Source organism: Bactrocera neohumeralis, chromosome 4 (genome assembly GCF_024586455.1).
Source record: "Bactrocera neohumeralis isolate Rockhampton chromosome 4, APGP_CSIRO_Bneo_wtdbg2-racon-allhic-juicebox.fasta_v2, whole genome shotgun sequence".
Classification (NCBI taxonomy): domain Eukaryota; kingdom Metazoa; phylum Arthropoda; class Insecta; order Diptera; family Tephritidae; genus Bactrocera; species Bactrocera neohumeralis.
In genome coordinates, this window is record NC_065921.1 from 15,923,411 (window position 1) to 15,941,407 (window position 17,997).

A 17,997-nucleotide genomic window follows, 5' to 3' on the forward strand; every position below is an offset into this window, starting at 1 on the left:
TTTTGTATTTATAAACACTAATTTTTAAATTTTAAAATATTTTTTCAAATGTTATTTTAACATTAAACATTACCATTAATTTAAAATCGGAATTGGGACAAAATGTTGTGATTAAAAGTCCATTGAAATTGAAAATTTAATTTAAAAAAATTAAAATTTAATAAGACAAATTATTTTAATTTTTAAACTCAAAATTTTGGATTTTTTTATCCCAATATCAGAATAAAAAATTTAATTAAAAAAACTATTTTAATTTTCAAACTCAAAATTTTGGATTTTTTATCCAAAAATCAGAATAAAAAGTTAAAAATGTAATCTTTCGTTTGATGAAATAAAAAATTCGCACCCTTGGTTATCACATACTATGTGCATAAATGCCTTAAGCAGCATTTTTTGACAGTTCCATATTTTTTTTTACAAAATTAACTGCGCAAACTTATTAATTTTTTTATAAATTAATTAATATTTATTAAAAAAAAAAAAATATTTGCGAAAACTGAAAAGTTCAACGTAAAAATAAGTTAAATTTCAAATAGTAAATAAAATAACGAATCTCCGCTGATAGCAGCGCGTTATCAAACACCATTTCTTAGCATACATTTAGGCGTCTTTTATAGAATGCTGTAAATAGCTACATATGTATGTACTTCTTCTAAGTCAGTTTGGTTATTTCAATTCATATAAATTTATTAATATTCAGCAAATTGTTTTTGTTTTTATTATTCACACATTTGCTTATAAGTTCATGTCGAAACTCAAAATACTAATATACTAAATTAAATTTATTCACAACTAGCTTTCAACTGTATGCGCAGCATCATCGCATCAGTGCGCGCATGGATGAGCATTTGGCGCAATTGGTGGCTTTGGTCAAGTCGGTGGCGCTCAAGTACAAGTTAGCCTCGGTGCTGAGCCTTAAAACGATTGTGATGTCGCTGATAAGCGAGCAGACCGCACACTATTTGCGCGACACGAATTTCGGACGAAATGAGAATCGCAACTTAAACGATATGTGACGTCACTGTAAACTGTTTATGGCGAATACTAAGCGTATGCGATGTGAAGTCGCGCTCGGTGTGTATGTGTGTTTCAAGTTTTGCTTATGGCTACGCTTTTTTGAAAAATTTCACGCTTTGCTTAGAACGATATTCTATGTGAAATGTATGCAAATTTATGAGAATGTGTTGTGCAAATATTTAAATTTTTATCACGATTGATTGAAATTGCTCGAATCACATGTACCCATATATATGTACATATAGACATACATACATACATATATATTTTAGAATAAGCATAATGTGTATGGAAATAGAAATATTTTTTTACGCAAAAATTCATGTTTGTTGTTTTTATTTCATTGTTGTCTGATTTGAAAAAATACACATTTTCAATTTTTGTACTTAACGCAGCTTAATACAGGTTAGGAGGATAATGTCTTTTCCATTCGCCCGAGATTGTAAATAATGAAAATATGTCCATAAATCAATATATCTAGAATCTATGTAACAAAAAATGTATATAATAAAAGTAATTTTCACTTACATAGTCAAAACAGGAAACAATAGTTAAAGAATAGCTTACAGTTTAATAAATATTGTATATACTTATGTGTGTTTGTAGGTGTGTGCCTGGGTGTGTGGGTGCGATTTCAACTGCAACGTAGTGCTAACTATCTAAAAAAGCTTATCATTTAAAACAATGCTAAGTGAAAATATAACTGTATGTGTATGTAAAAAATATCGACTTGCCACACACCAAACTATACACACACACACAGGCAAGCACATGCACATGTAAATGAAATGTAGATGCTTGAAAATGGAATGTGAGTGAGAAAAAATTATACATTACTCTTTGTTATTTATGACTTTTGGTTATTCTAATGATGTCTGGCACACCCACGTTATAGACATATGTATGTATATGCCTAAATATGTATGCATGCTTGCTAAGCAATTTCGATACAGCCTGCTTATCACTTAAAACGTTGAATTCATAAGGCTGCAGTAACGGATATGCTTATCGAAACTCTTTCGATACATATAATGTTTGGTGCATTTCTTGCATCTAAAAGAGCCTTTGCTTTTAGTCACTTTTAACGGCATCTTTAGCAGATCGCTGTTGGCATATGTGATGTTCATGGGCTGAGATGGCACTGAAATTCTACGCAAGCTTCTTTCATCGTTATAAACACTTATGGAATTGGCATTTATATCTTCGGATTCCAGCAAACTACCAGATGATATATGACTGTCGTTTATGCTTTCGCCAGGCGGTGAGGTGTTCGTTGTAGTTGTTGTTACGACTGCAGGTGATACACCGGTAACTGATGTCGTGGTTGATGTGGCTGGCGTTAAAACGGTGTCGCCACTTGGAATGGCGCCGGGTGTTAAATGTACTTTGTGTAAGTTCAATATGTGGGAGAGCATGAAATTTCGTCGCGATATAGTAAAGCTGCATACTTTGCATTTGAAATATGATTTGTAGGGTAAATGTGTGAATAGGTGCTGCTGTAGATCGGCAATGTGCTGTGAGAAGATTTCAACCGAGCATTCGGAGCATTTGAAATGATCACCGAAACGATTTTCCGCCGTCTTCTCTAGGAAATTGTGACTGTGAGAAAGAGATAATAGAGAATATATATTAATAAAGGAAAGAAGCGTAAAGGGATTATATGTGCTACAAAAATTCAACTGCATTATCAAATAAAAGAGATGACTTCAACAGGAATATAATATATTAAATTAAAACGACATTTTTTATACACTGAACGAGGCATATTAGGATTCCTACCAAGTTTGTAACACACATCACGAGACGTCCGAGACCATATAAAACAGATATATAAATGATCAGCATGACGAGCTGTTTCAATTTAATAATGATCGTCTGCCTGTCCATCTCTGTTTACGCAAATTAAGTTTTAAGATATTGATCTGAAATTTTGTACACCTTTTTTTTTCTCAAAATGTTGATAATTTGTTGAAACCTCCGACATCAAACCACTGTAGAATCTAGCAGCAATACAAACTAACCGAAAAAAGCATGATTTGAATGAAAACTTCCTTAAGTTTTTTCCAAGGCAATGGTCCTATCTTCAAAGGAGTGGTTCAGCTCTCATACAAACAGACCGAACAAAATCACTTAAGCAATTGTATTAAATATTTTGTATTTGCCAACTTTATTACGACTTCGATGCAACCGAAATTAATGTTTTTTTCTTATTTTTAACACAAACACTTTAAAACACATTTCACTTTTCTCCTCTTGAAATTAAACGAAATCTCTCTTGAATTTTCCTACACACAAACTATCTAATAGTTCAAATTATTTTTCAAAAATATCGAAATTCACCTAAAATTTATGTGCGCCTGCCAAGCATCCTCTGTCTCAAAGGTTAAACCACAAGCCGGACATACGTATGAAATTAAAGCGCGACTCTCGTGCTCCCACAGCGCTATTTCACGCGCTGTCGGCGCGTCATTACTATTTTTGGCACTAGCGCTGCAGCTGGCATCTCTCTCCTTGTGCAACATAATATGCGAAATCATCAAAAACATACTATGTTCTTGGTACGGACACAATTTGCAATGGTACACTTTGTGCGGCAAGTGTGTAAAGTGATGCTGTTGCAATGTTTTTAGCGTACAACGTGTAAACGTTTCGTGGCATTTGGCACATTCGAACTCATTGTTCGGTCGTCGTTTGAAATTCCAATTTTTATTATCGCCCAACTGATGCGCCATCTCTATATGACGACGCCAATGTGGATGTGCATCGTAGCGTTCACCACATTGTGGGCAGGTGAAGTAAATATAGTGATTATTCTCATGTTCCGCGTTCGTTGTATGTGGCAAGACTTCATTCAAATCACAAACTGGCTCAATTTTACACAATGCTAAAAGCTCATCCTCGCAATCACTATAATCCGTTGTCGCTGCTGTATGAATTGATGTTTGATTTTTTTCATTACATATTTTATCCCTTTGCTGCTGTTGATTAATGTAATCATGGTTGGGCTCCTTTTTACACTCCACTTTTAGCTCGATAGGTCGTGGAAGCGCAACATTTTTGTCAACATCAATTTCGCATAGAAACTCAAATTGAGGCTCTGAAGCGGCAGATATAGTCGATGAGTCTTCATCGTCGCTATCGTTGATAACAAGCACACCACTTGTATCCGTACAATAACCACTTGTTTTTGAACTGTTGGTCAGAGCTAAAACAACAGATGCAAACAAAATTGGCAAATGCAAAACATAATTAAATAATATACATACTACATACTTTTTCTTGGCTGTGTGCAAGGCAAGAACGAATAAAAGCGCAAAGATACATCTGAGGCAGCTGCAGTATTGTTGGTCAGAGCTTTAGATGTGGGCGCCATCGCTGCTGCTTCCATCGGTTAAGTAGTTAGTATATCAAACACTATTACCAATTCCTTGCGAATATTAAAAAATAATAATCACTAAACTAATAAACAAATTGTATTCCAAGACAATAAAATCATCACAATACTTTGGCCATAAAAAAATAAATCATTTTGACTTATATACACTCCGAAACTACAGAGTTGCATAGTATTTATATTCGAGAAAGTGATGCCATACTTGTAAAAAAAGTAAAAATATCAAAATATACTGAATTCTGTAAAATTGTTTAGGATTTTGATAAAATTTGTTTTAATAATGAAGAAATAAACAAAAAGGTAAAAATTTATGTATCTAATTTATATTATTATGTATAAAACTTTGTTCTTTTACAACCCTTTATACTCACGTCTTAAAACTAGACCATGGCATTTTAATAAATGAATGTTAAAAAAAACTATAGTTTTATTTAATTTTTTTTTAAATTGAATTACACATTTAATAAATATTATTTAAAAATTTAAAGTTTTATAAGTATTTATAAATTTATAAATAATTTATAAAAAAAAATTGTAAATATAAATAATTTATAAATTTATATATCGTTTTCGAACACGGCTATATTTAATACTTTTTAATTGAATTAATCTTGCACCGCTATGCAACACTGATCACTCTTATTAGAAGGAATTTGACCAACAGTGCGGCATATTTTGCAATCAGTTTTTTCCCCATTAATTTGTGCTTTTCTCGAGTAAACTTATTGCATTTAAATGTAAGTAAGAGCCAAAATATAATTGAGTAACCTTTGCTTTCATATTTACATTTTACTCTTAACAAAAGACGACTGATTGACAATGGCACAGAGTAAACTAAATGATTTGGCTGGAAAATTGGGCAAAGGTGGACCACCAGGATTAACAACGGGTATTAAGTTGTTGGCTGCTGTTGGAGCTGCTGCTTATGGCATCAATCAATCCTTATACACAGGTAATGTTTTTAGTTTAATAGTTTAAGGTAAAATTGAGGAAAATTAAATAAAACATGTTGATGACATAACCTCAATGTGTGCATTATCAGCGAAGCCCACTGCGGACCGTAACAAATTTCATAATGAAACTGCAACATTGCATGCAATTAGTTTGAACATTTTTGTATTTCTAAATGTACTGCTGAAATGATTTAAATTTACATGCTAGATGTAGTAAATTGCTAATATGCACATGTGCCGGTTGTCTTTCAACTCCGCCGGTTGCATAACCACAATATAAATTTCATCAACACTCGGTTGCAACGTTAAGCATAAATATGTTTATGTACTAATGTTTTATTAATATTTTCAGTGGATGGTGGTCATCGTGCTATCATTTTCAGTCGTATTGGTGGCATACAAAACGAGATATACTCAGAAGGTTTACATTTCCGCATTCCCTGGTTCCAATATCCAATCGTCTATGACATTCGCTCGCGTCCACGCAAAATCTCATCACCCACTGGCTCAAAGGATTTGCAGATGATCAATATTTCGTTGCGTGTGCTCTCACGTCCCGATTCTGTGCGTCTTCCAACCTTGCACCGTCAACTTGGTGTCGATTATGATGAGAAAGTGTTGCCATCAATTTGCAACGAAGTGCTAAAAAGTGTTGTAGCCAAATTCAATGCCTCACAATTGATCACACAACGTCAGCAGGTACAAATTAATTGTAGTTTATTGCGAATGCATTTTCTAACAACAACAATTTTTTTTCCTGAAGGTTTCTTTGCTGATCCGCAGAGAATTGGTAGAGCGTGCACGTGACTTTAACATTATTTTGGATGATGTTTCGCTCACTGAACTGAGCTTCGGCAAGGAATATACCGCAGCCGTTGAAGCCAAACAGGTCGCCCAGCAGGAAGCACAGCGCGCTGTCTTCTTCGTGGAACGCGCCAAGCAAGAGAAACAACAAAAAATCGTACAAGCTGAGGGTGAAGCTGAAGCCGCTAAAATGTTGGGTCTTGCTGTGAAACAGAACCCCGCCTACTTGAAGTTGCGTAAAATACGTGCTGCTCAAAGCATAGCAAGAACTGTAAGTTTTTTTTTATATTTGACAAATTGCAGTTTTTTCGTAATATTAATTCGATTAAAATTTATCTTTAGATTGCAAGCTCACAAAACAAGGTCTACCTCTCAGCCGATAGCTTGATGTTGAACATTCAGGATTCGGGCTTCGATGATATGACTGAGAAAGTTTACAAAAGTAAATAAATTTGTTTTCGCTCTAAAAACCAAAATTATGGCAAAAAGTACATGCAAGAATTAACAAAAAATGTTTAAAATCATACTTTAAATTTTTTTTATTGTTACTTTTGTGCAAATTACTTGGCAATTTGTTTTACCTTGCCAAATGTTTGTATGAATTTGAAGTAGAACTGAAATATTCGCGCTCAGAAGAAATTCGAACTTTTTTTGTTAATTCTAATTTTTCATTAAAATCTGAATTCATGTTACAATTGCATATTTACTATATTAGTTAGTTCTTAAGCTTTAAAAGTCACCGAAAATGTATGTTTTTGAGTTCTTATTCCGGAACAAAATATATAATTAATTTCGTTACAAAATTTCATTGGCAAGCATTCTTTTTTTTGTTAGTTTTTCACCAATACAAAGTATACGGACTGGAATGTTAGTATTTGTTTTTAATATTTCTTTTTTTATATGACTTTCTCTTTTCTTGTTTTCTTCAACGCTCAACCCAAAGGAGTTTATGAATTGAGTAGTAAAGAAGCGCAAAATTAATTGTGCTCAAAAAAACTGCCTTAGCAAAATATAATAAATAAATAAGCGCCGTATTAATAAATGAGTTGTGTTTCAATTACCATATAAAACGTATTTTGTTTAGTTGAAAACTCATTCAGCATACTCGCACTTCAACGCGCCTTCCATATCGCGTCCATTCGCTTCATTCCATGCCGCTGCAATAAATTGGGAAAAATTAGCAAAAGAAAGCACTTCCAAACAAGTAACGTCTTCTTCTTTGCTAATAATTCCAATTTGTTCTTTTTTTTCAATTTTTGCAGTCGAATCGGGTTGGTTTGATGGAGCTAAGAGGCGAAGTGATAAATCGGCGACAACCGTTGGCACTGTCGCCCGACGTACGGCGGACCGTTTGCTTTAAAACGAAAGTGTGCAGATATTTTTAACTGAATTGACACATTAACTACTCATAGTACCTACAATCAAGCATTTACTGAAATGTTTCCTTAAATAATTTTTGTTTGTAATAATTACTTGTGCTTCGCTAGCGTTTAATAGCGATTTTGAATTGTTTTTTTAACATGACTGCGTGTGCCTCCGTTGTTTACCTTGAAATTATTTTCTAAATAATAAAAGCGTTCAACAAAAAATTCACGTGAAATTGTTGTGGGAATAACAAAGTTGGTTTTTAACAAGGCTTAGCGTCGGTTTGGCTTATTTATATCAGTTTTTGTACGGGGTAGGTCTATAGAAAACAAGGTGAATGGATGACGTAGATTAGTTCAAAGGGATCTCACTGGAACAGTTTATACTGACAGTCCGTTGTGATACCTTAAAATCTTAAAAAATTGTTCATAAAGAGACTCATAAGTCGACAAGCAGAAGTGGAAGTGATACTTTAGACAGCGTGAAATTCAGGTCTTCCGTTCCGTCTCGCTTAAAAACCTTGAGAGTTCTGGTTTCAGGAAACTATTATCCAAATAATCACAAAGAAATCGGATATTTATCCGGCCAAGGACCGTCTACTCCGCGATCCAAATTATTTCAATGATTTAGAAACAAAAATATGTACCCGAAATTGACCCTGATTTTATACAACTAAAGCCTGTAAATTCGAGGATGTAACCCAGTTTAAATCGGTAAGGAAAAAATTAATCATCTTATAACATCAAGGATGGCGTTGTTGTTGTAGTGGTTACCTAGTCTCTGCTTGGCTGTTAAGGTTAAGGTTGGTTGTCATCGAAATTTCGTCTTATATGAGTGGGGTTCGCTGGGTATGCAAGAGGTGGCTAGAGACATGCGGAGACCGGTTAAGTAGTAGTTTAACCTGCTGCAGTATACAGAAGGCAGTTGGGCAAAGGTCACTGTATATTATCAGGGTAACTCGTGCTCTTCGTCTCCTATGGCTGTTGATTTGGCTCCAAGCACGGCATTCAGTGGGAGGAGGTCGATGCAGAAATTGATGGCACCACTATGAAAGGCGGTTAATGCTTCAAATGTTTGTTGCGTCCGTAGTCTGGTCGGCTTATTGTTCGATATCGTTGGCGTAATCATTGCCAAGACCATTTGGGTGTTGAAGTAACGTTACTTACTTGGTGAGTATCAACAACGCCTTCGTTGGAGTTTTGTAAACGAGTTCCAGATCTTTCCTTTCATTAAAAACACATGCAGTTTCGCCATAATTGTTTATATGTATTTGAATTGTTAGTAATTGCATAAGAATTCGGTTTGTTGCGGCCGGAGAGTGCCAATAAGTGGACATCTCAAATGGTGGCCTTTAGACACACATATAAATAGTCCTTAAAATTTGCTTTATTGTATTGCTACACATGTATTTATGTATATATGTATGTATTGTATTATAGTATATGTATAAATGATGAGTAGTTGAATGCATGTGTGTGTGAAAATTCGTAATACATATGTATATGCATAACGCTTTTATTGTTGTAATATTCAACTATTTTCTTTCTCGTCTTCTTCTGCGAACACATAACTATGTATGAATGTATGTAAGTATATTTTATGTATAAATTGATTCTTATTTGCTTGTTTGTAGTACACTTAGTATTAGGTAAATCGTAGTTTGTGGGTAGGTGGTTAGAAGTTGTCTTTTTTAATGCTAAAATCTAATATATCTAAAACTATTTTCATTTATTTATATATATTTTTTATATTAATGTATGTATGTGTATGCAGTTTTGTTATAAATTTTCTTTTAACATTTTCTGCTTATTTTCATGTATGTATTTATTTATCGCTTAATTAATTATTGCTAAGACATTAAATAAATTTATAAAAAATTTATAATTCAATACATATGTATATATGTATGTATGTAGGTATGTACATATATACTTATGTATTTATGTACATATATACACATAGTACATATGTTTGTTTTTAATAAATATTTGTAGATTTTTCGCTATTCGATTCCATTTGCTTGCCTTACTTGCGCACCAAAATTTGATATTTTTTAATTCGTTTTTTTTTATTTTTTTTATAATTTGTTGTTTTTGTGTTGCGTACCTGCAAAATCTTGTATAACGCATTCCCTAAATAATCATGAACCAACTTTTTGTTGCATTTCAACATTTTTTTAGTGTAAAACTAGCTAATAGGGGCAGTAAAGTTTTATTTTTTAGGTTAGTTTTTAGTTTTTAAATTTGTATGCAATAATTATATTTGTTTTCGCCCTTAATCGGCTTAAAATTTTTTGCATTTAATTGTATAAATGTGTATGTGTGTGTGTATGTACATATAAAACGTTATTTTAATTACATAAGTATGTATGTATATTAGGGTGTCCGTCATTTACCAAGTAGTTTTTTTTTGCAAACGTCAACTAAAGGGTCAGCTCTTACTTGCTTAATTCACAAAGAAGCCAACGTAAACAAAGGGGAGGTAAAGGTTTTACCATCCAAATAATTTTGCCGAGACCGGAACGAGTAATAGGCCGAAGATGCCAAGTCCACAGAATGTAGCGGGTGCGGCACATCCCATTCAAGCTGCAAAAGGTTTGGATTATCTAATCCCCGTTAAAGTAGTAAAGTTCTGATAAGTTGTCATTGAGGTCATCCAAGGGTAGGCTGAGGAAACATGCTGTTTCGACGGGGACGGACCATAGGGATAGAGGTGTCAGATGTGTAGCATTAGCTGGGCATGCAAAGAGCTGGTTAGAGTCATGCGGGGACTCGTTGCATGATGGACATATGTTTGATATGTCAGGGTCGATTCTGGATAAGTGCGAGTTTAACCTACTACAGTATTTAGAACAAAGCTGTGCAAAGGTCACTCTCATTTCTCGCGGCAACTCGAGGTCTTCGTCTGCAATAGGTGGTGGTTAGAGTCTAAGTACGCCACTAACTGATAGGGAGTCGGTGAAGGTGTTGATGGCTCCACTGTGAATGGCGGGCAGTGCTTGTCGGAAGTAAGTTGCGTCCGAAGTCTAGTCAGTCTATTATCTTATGTTGTCGACTTAGTTGGGAAAGGACCTAGGGGAAGCTTTAAGCAGGTGACTACAGGGATGATTTCTACGAATACACCCTAGCAGAAACTGCTTGGAGAGGAGTTCATTATGCTCCTTAACTGGAACCATATGGGCCTCACTGTGCATATGTTTGATAGGAGATATTGACAATCGGATGTTTAACGCCATCTACTGCAATATTGCGGTGAAGTTTGTACTCCTTCGTCCAGCTTGCTAATATGGTCGCGGTGGATTTAGTGGGGGAGAGTGCTTCCCATAAAACTATTCATTTAAAAATTAGGAGCGTTTGCAAAAAATATCAACTGTGGAAATAATGTACACCCTAATGTACAGGTATATACGTATGTATGTGCTAATGAATGTGTGTGCATTAGTATGGTCGTGGCGGGCGAAGGCTTGTAAAAAATATTATATTCTTACATAAAAAGGCTATGGAAAATTGGAAAATTGCATCAACGCCTTAACGACCTAATACATTACCATAATTAAATATATAATTTAACGAGAGTGCTAGCCATTACTTTACTGTTACGCACACAGTTTCCGACACAATCTCAAACATACTTCAAAACCAGCTCAATTTACACACATATCTTGCCTTGTATGACTAGAAATACTGCTTAGCTTGCCACTAACTTCCCCGCGCGGCTCTACATCGCAGACTATAACTTCATATATCTTCTTTCTTCAGCCGCTACTCACTCATATAGCCCCACATTCTACTTATCTCACCCACAAACTCTCAATTCCTTCATTTTCGCTTAATAAGTCTGCACTTATTAGATTTACTCCCCCCGCTCGCATCACTTGAAGCGCAGACATCAAGCGGTTGACGGTGGTTTGCTAGTTGTAGCGCCGCCTGTGCCATTAACGCTTGCGCCAGCTGCTGCTGCACCATTGCTACTTCCGCTTCCGGCTACCACAACGCCATTCACACGATTCTCCGCGCTGCTGCTGTCACGCTCTCTTTCACGCTCCCTCTCGCGTTCGCGTAAACGTCGTAATGTGGACGTCGTCGTCGGCGCCGAAGTGCTGAGCGCATTCGTGCTACTGCTCATCAGACTGCCAATGCTGCCGCTCACTTCGGCTGCGCCCAGCATGCTGCGTCCACTAACTGCACGTCCCGGCACGATGAGATTGTTCGTCAGCGTCGATGTGACGCCATTTGTGGTCGTTGCTTGATGGTTACTGCTGCCGCCATTCGCCGTTGCCGCGCCGCCGCCACTACCATTTCCAACTACTACGGCTGCTGCTGCCGCCGCTGCAAACGTTTCGGCTATTGTCGACAAAGGTCATAAGTTCGTTGTCTGCACCAATCCGCGTTCGAGATGGAAACACTCCAGCACCGCTGCGCCGACAGAGCTGCGACGTGCTACCATCGAATTGACTACAGTCCATTTGTTGAGGCGCGTGTCGTAACGTTCCACGGAATTGAGCGAGGATGAGCCGTCATTGCCGCCAAGAGCGTATAGCGCGCCGTCCACTTCGACTACTTCGTGTGTGGACCTATGCATGTAAAGTTGAAAAAAATAATTTTTTACACAAACTCTGGCGCTTCGGCCGCTTGTCACTTACCTTCTGGAATGCATCGCAGCGATCGGTTCCCACGCGTTGCGCCGCAAATTGAAACGCTCTCCGCTCGACATGCACATCGTGCCATCGTTGCCACCAATGCAGTACAAGTAGCCATCAGAAGAGGCCACACCGCAGCTGCTGCGTCGCGCTGTCATGCTCTGTACGGGGAACCAACGTCCCGCACGTGGATCAAAACGCTCCACACTCGACTGATAGTTGGTGGAATCGAAACCACCTAAAGAGTAAATGCAGTTGTCCAACACCGCTAAGCGACAGTAGCGTCTGCGCGTATTCATTGCAGGACATGAGCTCCAAATGCCCGTCAACGGATCGTAACGTTCCATGCTGCTCAAGCACGATGCACCATCGTAGCCTCCACAAACATACAGCAGTCCGTCGTATGCGCAAATGCCGAGACACGAGCGTTTCGTTCCCATCGGCGTGATGTTGGTCCACTTATTAATCAGCGGGTTGTAGTATTCGGCAGTGCTTAGGTCGCTTACGCCATCATAACCGCCGACGACGTAGAGCTGTTTGTGCAACGCCGTCACACCGGAACGTGAGCGGCGCCACAACATCGGTGCGATGGGCGTCCAGGCGTTGGTGCGCGGATTGTACACCTCACACTCGTTGTGTATGGCGAAGAGACTGCCGCCACCCACGGCGAACACATATGGCTTCATGCCCTCCGGTCGGCGCTCTTGTGTGCGTTGGCTGCTCATCAAGCTGCGCTGTTCTGGCAGTAAATGGTATTTCATGGCTTCGAGCAAGAGTTCCTTACATTGACCGTCCTCGCGTATGAGCGCCTCCGTCTCCACGCAAGTCATAAGAAAGTCTCGCCCGACCAATGGCAAGCGTACGTGGCTCATCAATTCGGCTATGTGGCATTGACGTTCGGCCAGATCATGCTTGACCCAATTCAGGACAGCAATGAATACTTTCTCCTCGGAGCAAATGTTCAGTTGATTGTTTGATATCAGATCTTTGACCTATGCGGGAGGAAAAGTGAACAAGTGGAAGGGTGGAAAAAAGTTGAAATATGTAAAATTAGATTTGAGAGTTCTCGTGACTTTGTTTGGTAGGTATTTTTACCTCGTCGAATGGCAAAAGTAAAAACTCCTCGGTTCCAACGACCTGCTGAAAGTTTTGTAGCGCATATTTATGTGAACGCGTATGCAGCTCCTTGCAGGAATGAGCATCTGAAAGAACAATGTCGAGATTATATTGTGGCTTATGAGAAATTTAAAGAATTAATTAAAGATAGGGTGTGAAACTTTTGAATAAGAATTTCGGAACCAATAGTCTCAAGACTACTCGACTAAAGCCGGTACCTAATATTGAAATCTGAAAGGCATATGTTTGCATTGTAGAGTGTTATACTAATTACCATAACAAGACCACTTTATTTGAATTAAGAAAGACAAGAGGATTTTCCCCTCATCAAATAAATAGTCTACGAATTAAGATATTGACTCCAACGTCTCTGTTGGGGGTTCTTCTTCTGCTTTAATGGCGAAGACACCGCTAACCGAGTTAAAAACAGCGCGCCAGTTGTTTATTCCTTTCGAAATGTGGCGTGGAGGTCTTTCTCTTCCTCTGGTTCCTCCGGCGGGAACTACCGCTGCCTTTTAATTCGCTGAACTATGTATGTTATTGTCGTCGTATATCTCATACGGCTCATCGTTCCATCGAATGCGGTACTTACAAAAGTTGTCACCGCAAACACAATTATCTTTAAATACTATCTTGACAGTATATATTAGCTTCAAAACAGGCGCCATTCTCGGTGATTATCTTCGTCTTTAAATTTCGTTCCAGTCATAAATTTCTTCAGGTCTGAGAGCAGGAAGAATTCAATCACTTTACACAGAGCCTTCAGACTATAGTCGATGTCCGGTCTTTTAAACTCGTCCAAAATCATTTTGTGAAATTTTTGAAGTTTTCTTACATAACATCTTTGAACGTTTCCTGGGATCTTGAGGTCATATGGAAATTATCAAACCACTCACGAATGGATAGCTTCGTTTGAATTCCGGCAGATCCCGGATAAAACTCATCAATCTGTTTTTTATTTATTTATAACATATCAATCAATTATAAAACTATGCGAGTATAATAATAACGATCTTCAAGAAAGTTTCGTCAGTAAAAATGATGCAGTTACAATGAATAGGCCGGCCCTGGCAATACAATGGGCTTAAGTCTTGAGAATGGTAATAGTTTTAAGTGGTATCTGTTAGTAATATACGTATTAGAAGATTGAAATTTGAGGAAAGTACTGGATGTAATGTGTTCTTTCACAGGATTGAATTGTCCTGACTCCCTCCTAGGTACGAGCTCCGCTGCCTCTACTATTTGGTCATAGAAGCGACACACATCCTTGGAGCAGTATCCTAATGTGTACAGATGTACAGGGCCCACAAGCTGTCTAAATATGTTTCTGGGAAAAGCGATTAGTTTCTTGTACCATTTTGTATCGAAATCTCCCAGAAACAGACTCGCCTGTCGAAGCACTTGTCGCGAGACACATTTTCTACTTTTCTCTTATCGCATCTTCTCTCGTAAACTGTGAAGGTCATAGCAAAGCACGGTTCCGGTCCTATCGAACTTGGTTGTTGGTATCCATGGAAAGTTATCCTTGCTTGCAGGATGACAAGTCTGTTAAGCTCTTTCATGCACTCCAGTACCATTGTTGTTTTCATTTCAATGGACGAGATTGCCAGAAGTGCCGCTTGACTAACATTGACAAATACGTTCCCCGTGATCGTTTTTCTTTAGAATAATATCTGGACATCTGTGATAATAGTCGGTGGAGGGATCCCACCTTTCTATGCATAGAAAAGAATGGGCTCAAAATCAATTCGCCGAGCCTAATACCTTGGCTTGTGAGCAAAAGAAGGAACTTCAAACACCTGCGGCTTTCAATGAAATCTTTTAAGCGGTCACTGCTGTGTGAATGTTGAAATTTTTATGCTGTAAATGGTTTTGCTGTCAACTAAGTACATGTCTTTCATTATATCCTAACCTAACTCAACATTTCAATAAAAAAACTTCGATGCTTCACACATAAAACAGTCCAATCACGTACTTTCTTCTCCAAAGAAGAAAAAACTCAAGTCATTTACTTATGCATGAAATCAACTTACAAAAGTTGACACCGCAAACACTTCGACCCATAAAAAGTTTAACTTACAAACCAAAAACTTTATCTTTGCATACTACACACCATACTTCATAGCTCCCACGTATAAAAAAAGTAGTTTAACTCACCTGCAAAACTGCGTATGCCCAGGCAGTTGGATGGATGCAGCTGGCGCAGCAAGAATTTGCAGCATGCCTCGCGCACTGAATGAATTTGCAACAAACTGGAGGCGGGCAAGAGCACCTGCACATTGTCCTCGGTTATGGTGATCTCACCGGTGTAGGTGTAGTCGATGAGTTGACGCAGCGCCGTCACATCGACATCGTGTAAACGTACTGCGCCCTGGTTGCGCTCCAGCATATCATCTAGTGAGGGTAAGGGTAGAATGAAAATGAAACATGCCATAATTGTAAGAGAAATGGCTTAATGAGGAAATAATGTTTGAATTTTAATTTTAGCTGTCTTCGATTCGCCACTTTGCAAACTCGCTGGGTTATCAATATATGAGAGCAACTTAGTTTCCCAGTTGAATTCAATACATCAGAGTATGTCGTGACCTCCATAAAGTGGTTTAACTGCTTACTTTTGTAAATATCAGGTTATGACTTAAACGAGTTGCTCGTTCGATTCGCCACTTTTCAAGTTTTGGCGAAACGAGGACAGCTAATAAGTTTTGCTTTATTTAGAGCCTCTTACCGTTGAACATGGCATAGAAATATGGTGAGACAGAGGCAAGTACCACTTTGTGAGCTTGTATAGTTTCGCCGCCCACTTCCAGAGAAACATCGCAAAGCTGAAAAGATAAGGAATAAAAAGAATATTAGCAAAACAAATAATGAAAAGGGATACCATGTGGCATATGTATATTTACTCTAACCCTTCTATTAACCTTCATGGGGTCAGAAAAACAAAATACAGAACAAAAAGATAAGAGCAGATTTTGTGGCTAGAAATTTTAATTATCAGTGTTTGGAAGGACTGTCCAATGTTAAAATTATTGTATTGGACGGACGTTGTCTTGTTAACAACCTGAAGATATTCAAGAGCTGCCATTTTATCTGGAATAAGCAACGGTTTGGTGTGGAATCATTTGTCCATATTTCTTCAAAAATGATGCCGGTCGAATAAAAATCTATCTATTAATCAACATAACAATAAACAAACGGCAATCGTAAGATCAGACGGACATATTGAGCAGATACTGATCGATAAGTTTTAACTTTTTAAATATAATTTGAGGTTAGGGTTAACTGTTTAAGGAGATGACGCGAATTCGCTTATTTTTGAGATTTCTGGAAATATATAAACCAGCACACATGCTGACACCGACTTGTCTGCTCTTTTGCTCTAGAAAATTTAAAAGGTGAAGAGCAATCACTTTGTTATCAAATTTTTGCGATTATTTGCATTAATAACAACAACACTGATAACGAATGCAATGATTTCCACAGAGGAAATACAAAAGTAAACTTAGGCTCAGAATGTTATTATTAATATTGCGCAATTGAATCGATGACTCGGAATATTTTGTGTCAATTCTCATTTCGCGTTGCTGTAATAACATACTTGTGTTAGAGGTTAATGCCCTTATGACTAATGTTAATATTTGGTTGAGTTTTTCAGACGTTAGAGTGTCTAAACTTGAACCCATGGTTCAATGAATATATCCGCAGTCGACCGTCTGTCGCCATTCATTGTCTCATTTTAACTTGGAAGTTCTGTGTTTCGCGCGCTTCAACTAATAGTCAACATAATCGGCCTACTGAGCATACTATTCGCAACACCATCACCTATCTTGAACCTCAGCATTCAATATTAATATTCGAGAAATAGACCACGTTCAGCACGCAGTGAAGAGGCGACTCGGCGCCATTCGCAGCAACTCGGACTGACTTATGGAACGACTTTGTGCATTTTACGTCGAGTTCTTAAATTGAAACTACAGTTTGTGCAAGAACTGAAGCCGCTCGACCTTCCCAAGCGACATCGCTTCGCTCTATGGGCTCTTGAAAAGTTCGAAGAAGATCCGACGTTTTCGAGCCAAATTTTGTTCAGCGATGAGGCTCATTTTTGGCTCAATGGGTACGTAAACAAACAAAGTTGCCGCATCCGCATTTGGGACGAAGAGCAACCTGAGAGGATTCAGCAGCTGCCATTTCGTTCAGAAAAAAACACGAACAACAAAATCAATGGCGTCCGTTATCGCGCCATAATAACCGACTATTCTCAATATTGTAGCTCGTGATCTCGGCGATATTTAGTTTCAACAAGACGGTGCCACTTCCCACACATCGCATCAATCAATGGATTTATTGGGAGAACACTGCGGCGAGCAGATAATTTCACGTTTTAGGACGGTCGATTGCCCACCAAGATGGTGTGATATCACACTCTTACAATAAAAATAAATGCCAAAGAGTGTTCTTTTGAATGATAATAAACATTCCCCATTAAATTTGAAGTTTCTGTGTTTTTTCTTTACAAAAGTAGTTAATATCGAAATGAGTTTCCTTTATATAAATGATAGGCATGAGAATATTTTTGGCCATGTCAGTCTGTCTGTATATATGTATACAAACTAGTACACCAGTTTTTGAGATATCGATCTGAAATTATGATCCTGTACTTTTCTCCTCGAAAAATTTTCCATTAGTCTAGCTATCTTCACGAAATTTGGCAC

General features: G+C 37.6%; 4 protein-coding genes across 5 annotated transcripts in view; 2 read left to right on the forward strand and 2 right to left on the reverse strand.

Annotated features, from left to right (window-relative positions):
• Positions 1-1,340, forward strand: part of LOC126756171 (uncharacterized) — a 43,887-nt gene extending 42,547 nt beyond the window's left edge. The window contains 1 exon segment of the mRNA XM_050469028.1: positions 797-1,340. Within this exon segment, the coding sequence (XP_050324985.1) occupies positions 797-1,016 (220 nt within the window). The 3' untranslated portion in view covers positions 1,017-1,340.
• On the reverse strand, positions 1,337-4,543 carry LOC126756177 (zinc finger protein 423-like). The gene is made up of 3 exons (XM_050469034.1): positions 4,291-4,543; positions 3,358-4,222; positions 1,337-2,616 (listed from the first exon to the last, which is right to left on the reverse strand). Exons 1-3 carry the CDS (start codon positions 4,403-4,405, stop codon positions 1,983-1,985), a joined length of 1,614 nt encoding a protein of 537 aa, XP_050324991.1. The 5' UTR covers positions 4,406-4,543; the 3' UTR covers positions 1,337-1,982.
• A 493-nt stretch (positions 4,544-5,036) lies between these two features.
• Positions 5,037-7,761, forward strand: LOC126756179 (prohibitin-2). 2 transcript variants are annotated; one of them, XM_050469038.1, is made up of 6 exons: positions 5,037-5,148; positions 5,217-5,363; positions 5,717-6,063; positions 6,128-6,439; positions 6,511-6,610; positions 7,431-7,761. In XM_050469038.1, exons 2-6 carry the CDS (start codon positions 5,231-5,233, stop codon positions 7,526-7,528), a joined length of 990 nt encoding a protein of 329 aa, XP_050324995.1. In that variant the 5' UTR covers positions 5,037-5,148; positions 5,217-5,230; the 3' UTR covers positions 7,529-7,761. The 2 variants fall into 2 exon arrangements, with proteins under 2 accessions (XP_050324995.1, XP_050324996.1); XM_050469039.1 differs by lacking the exon at positions 7,431-7,761 and adding an exon at positions 7,112-7,210.
• Positions 7,762-8,778: 1,017 nt separating this feature from the next.
• LOC126756175 (kelch-like protein 17) overlaps positions 8,779-17,997 on the reverse strand; it is a 62,569-nt gene continuing 53,350 nt past the window's right edge. Inside the window, 5 exon segments of the mRNA XM_050469032.1 lie at positions 8,779-12,106; positions 12,176-13,164; positions 13,268-13,374; positions 15,446-15,682; positions 16,014-16,110. Coding sequence (XP_050324989.1) covers positions 11,422-12,106; positions 12,176-13,164; positions 13,268-13,374; positions 15,446-15,682; positions 16,014-16,110 — 2,115 coding nt within the window. The 3' untranslated portion in view covers positions 8,779-11,421.

Bases quoted from the DNA above. Each gene is read 5' to 3' on its own strand.
- LOC126756177 (XM_050469034.1), bottom strand. From the start codon at position 4,405: ATGGAAGCAGCAGCGATGGCGCCCACATCTAAAGCTCTGACCAACAAT. The intron at 4,223-4,290 runs GTATGTAGTATG...CTGTTGTTTTAG, and splicing joins TTGCACACAGCCAAGAAAAA to CTCTGACCAACAGTTCAAAA. The intron at 2,617-3,357 runs GTGAATTTCGAT...TCTTTCTCACAG, and splicing joins CAGGCGCACATAAATTTTAG to TCACAATTTCCTAGAGAAGA.
- LOC126756179 (XM_050469038.1), top strand. From the start codon at position 5,231: ATGGCACAGAGTAAACTAAATGATTTGGCTGGAAAATTGGGCAAAGGT. The intron at 5,364-5,716 runs GTAATGTTTTTA...TAATATTTTCAG, and splicing joins CAATCAATCCTTATACACAG to TGGATGGTGGTCATCGTGCT. The intron at 6,440-6,510 runs GTAAGTTTTTTT...ATTTATCTTTAG, and splicing joins CTCAAAGCATAGCAAGAACT to ATTGCAAGCTCACAAAACAA.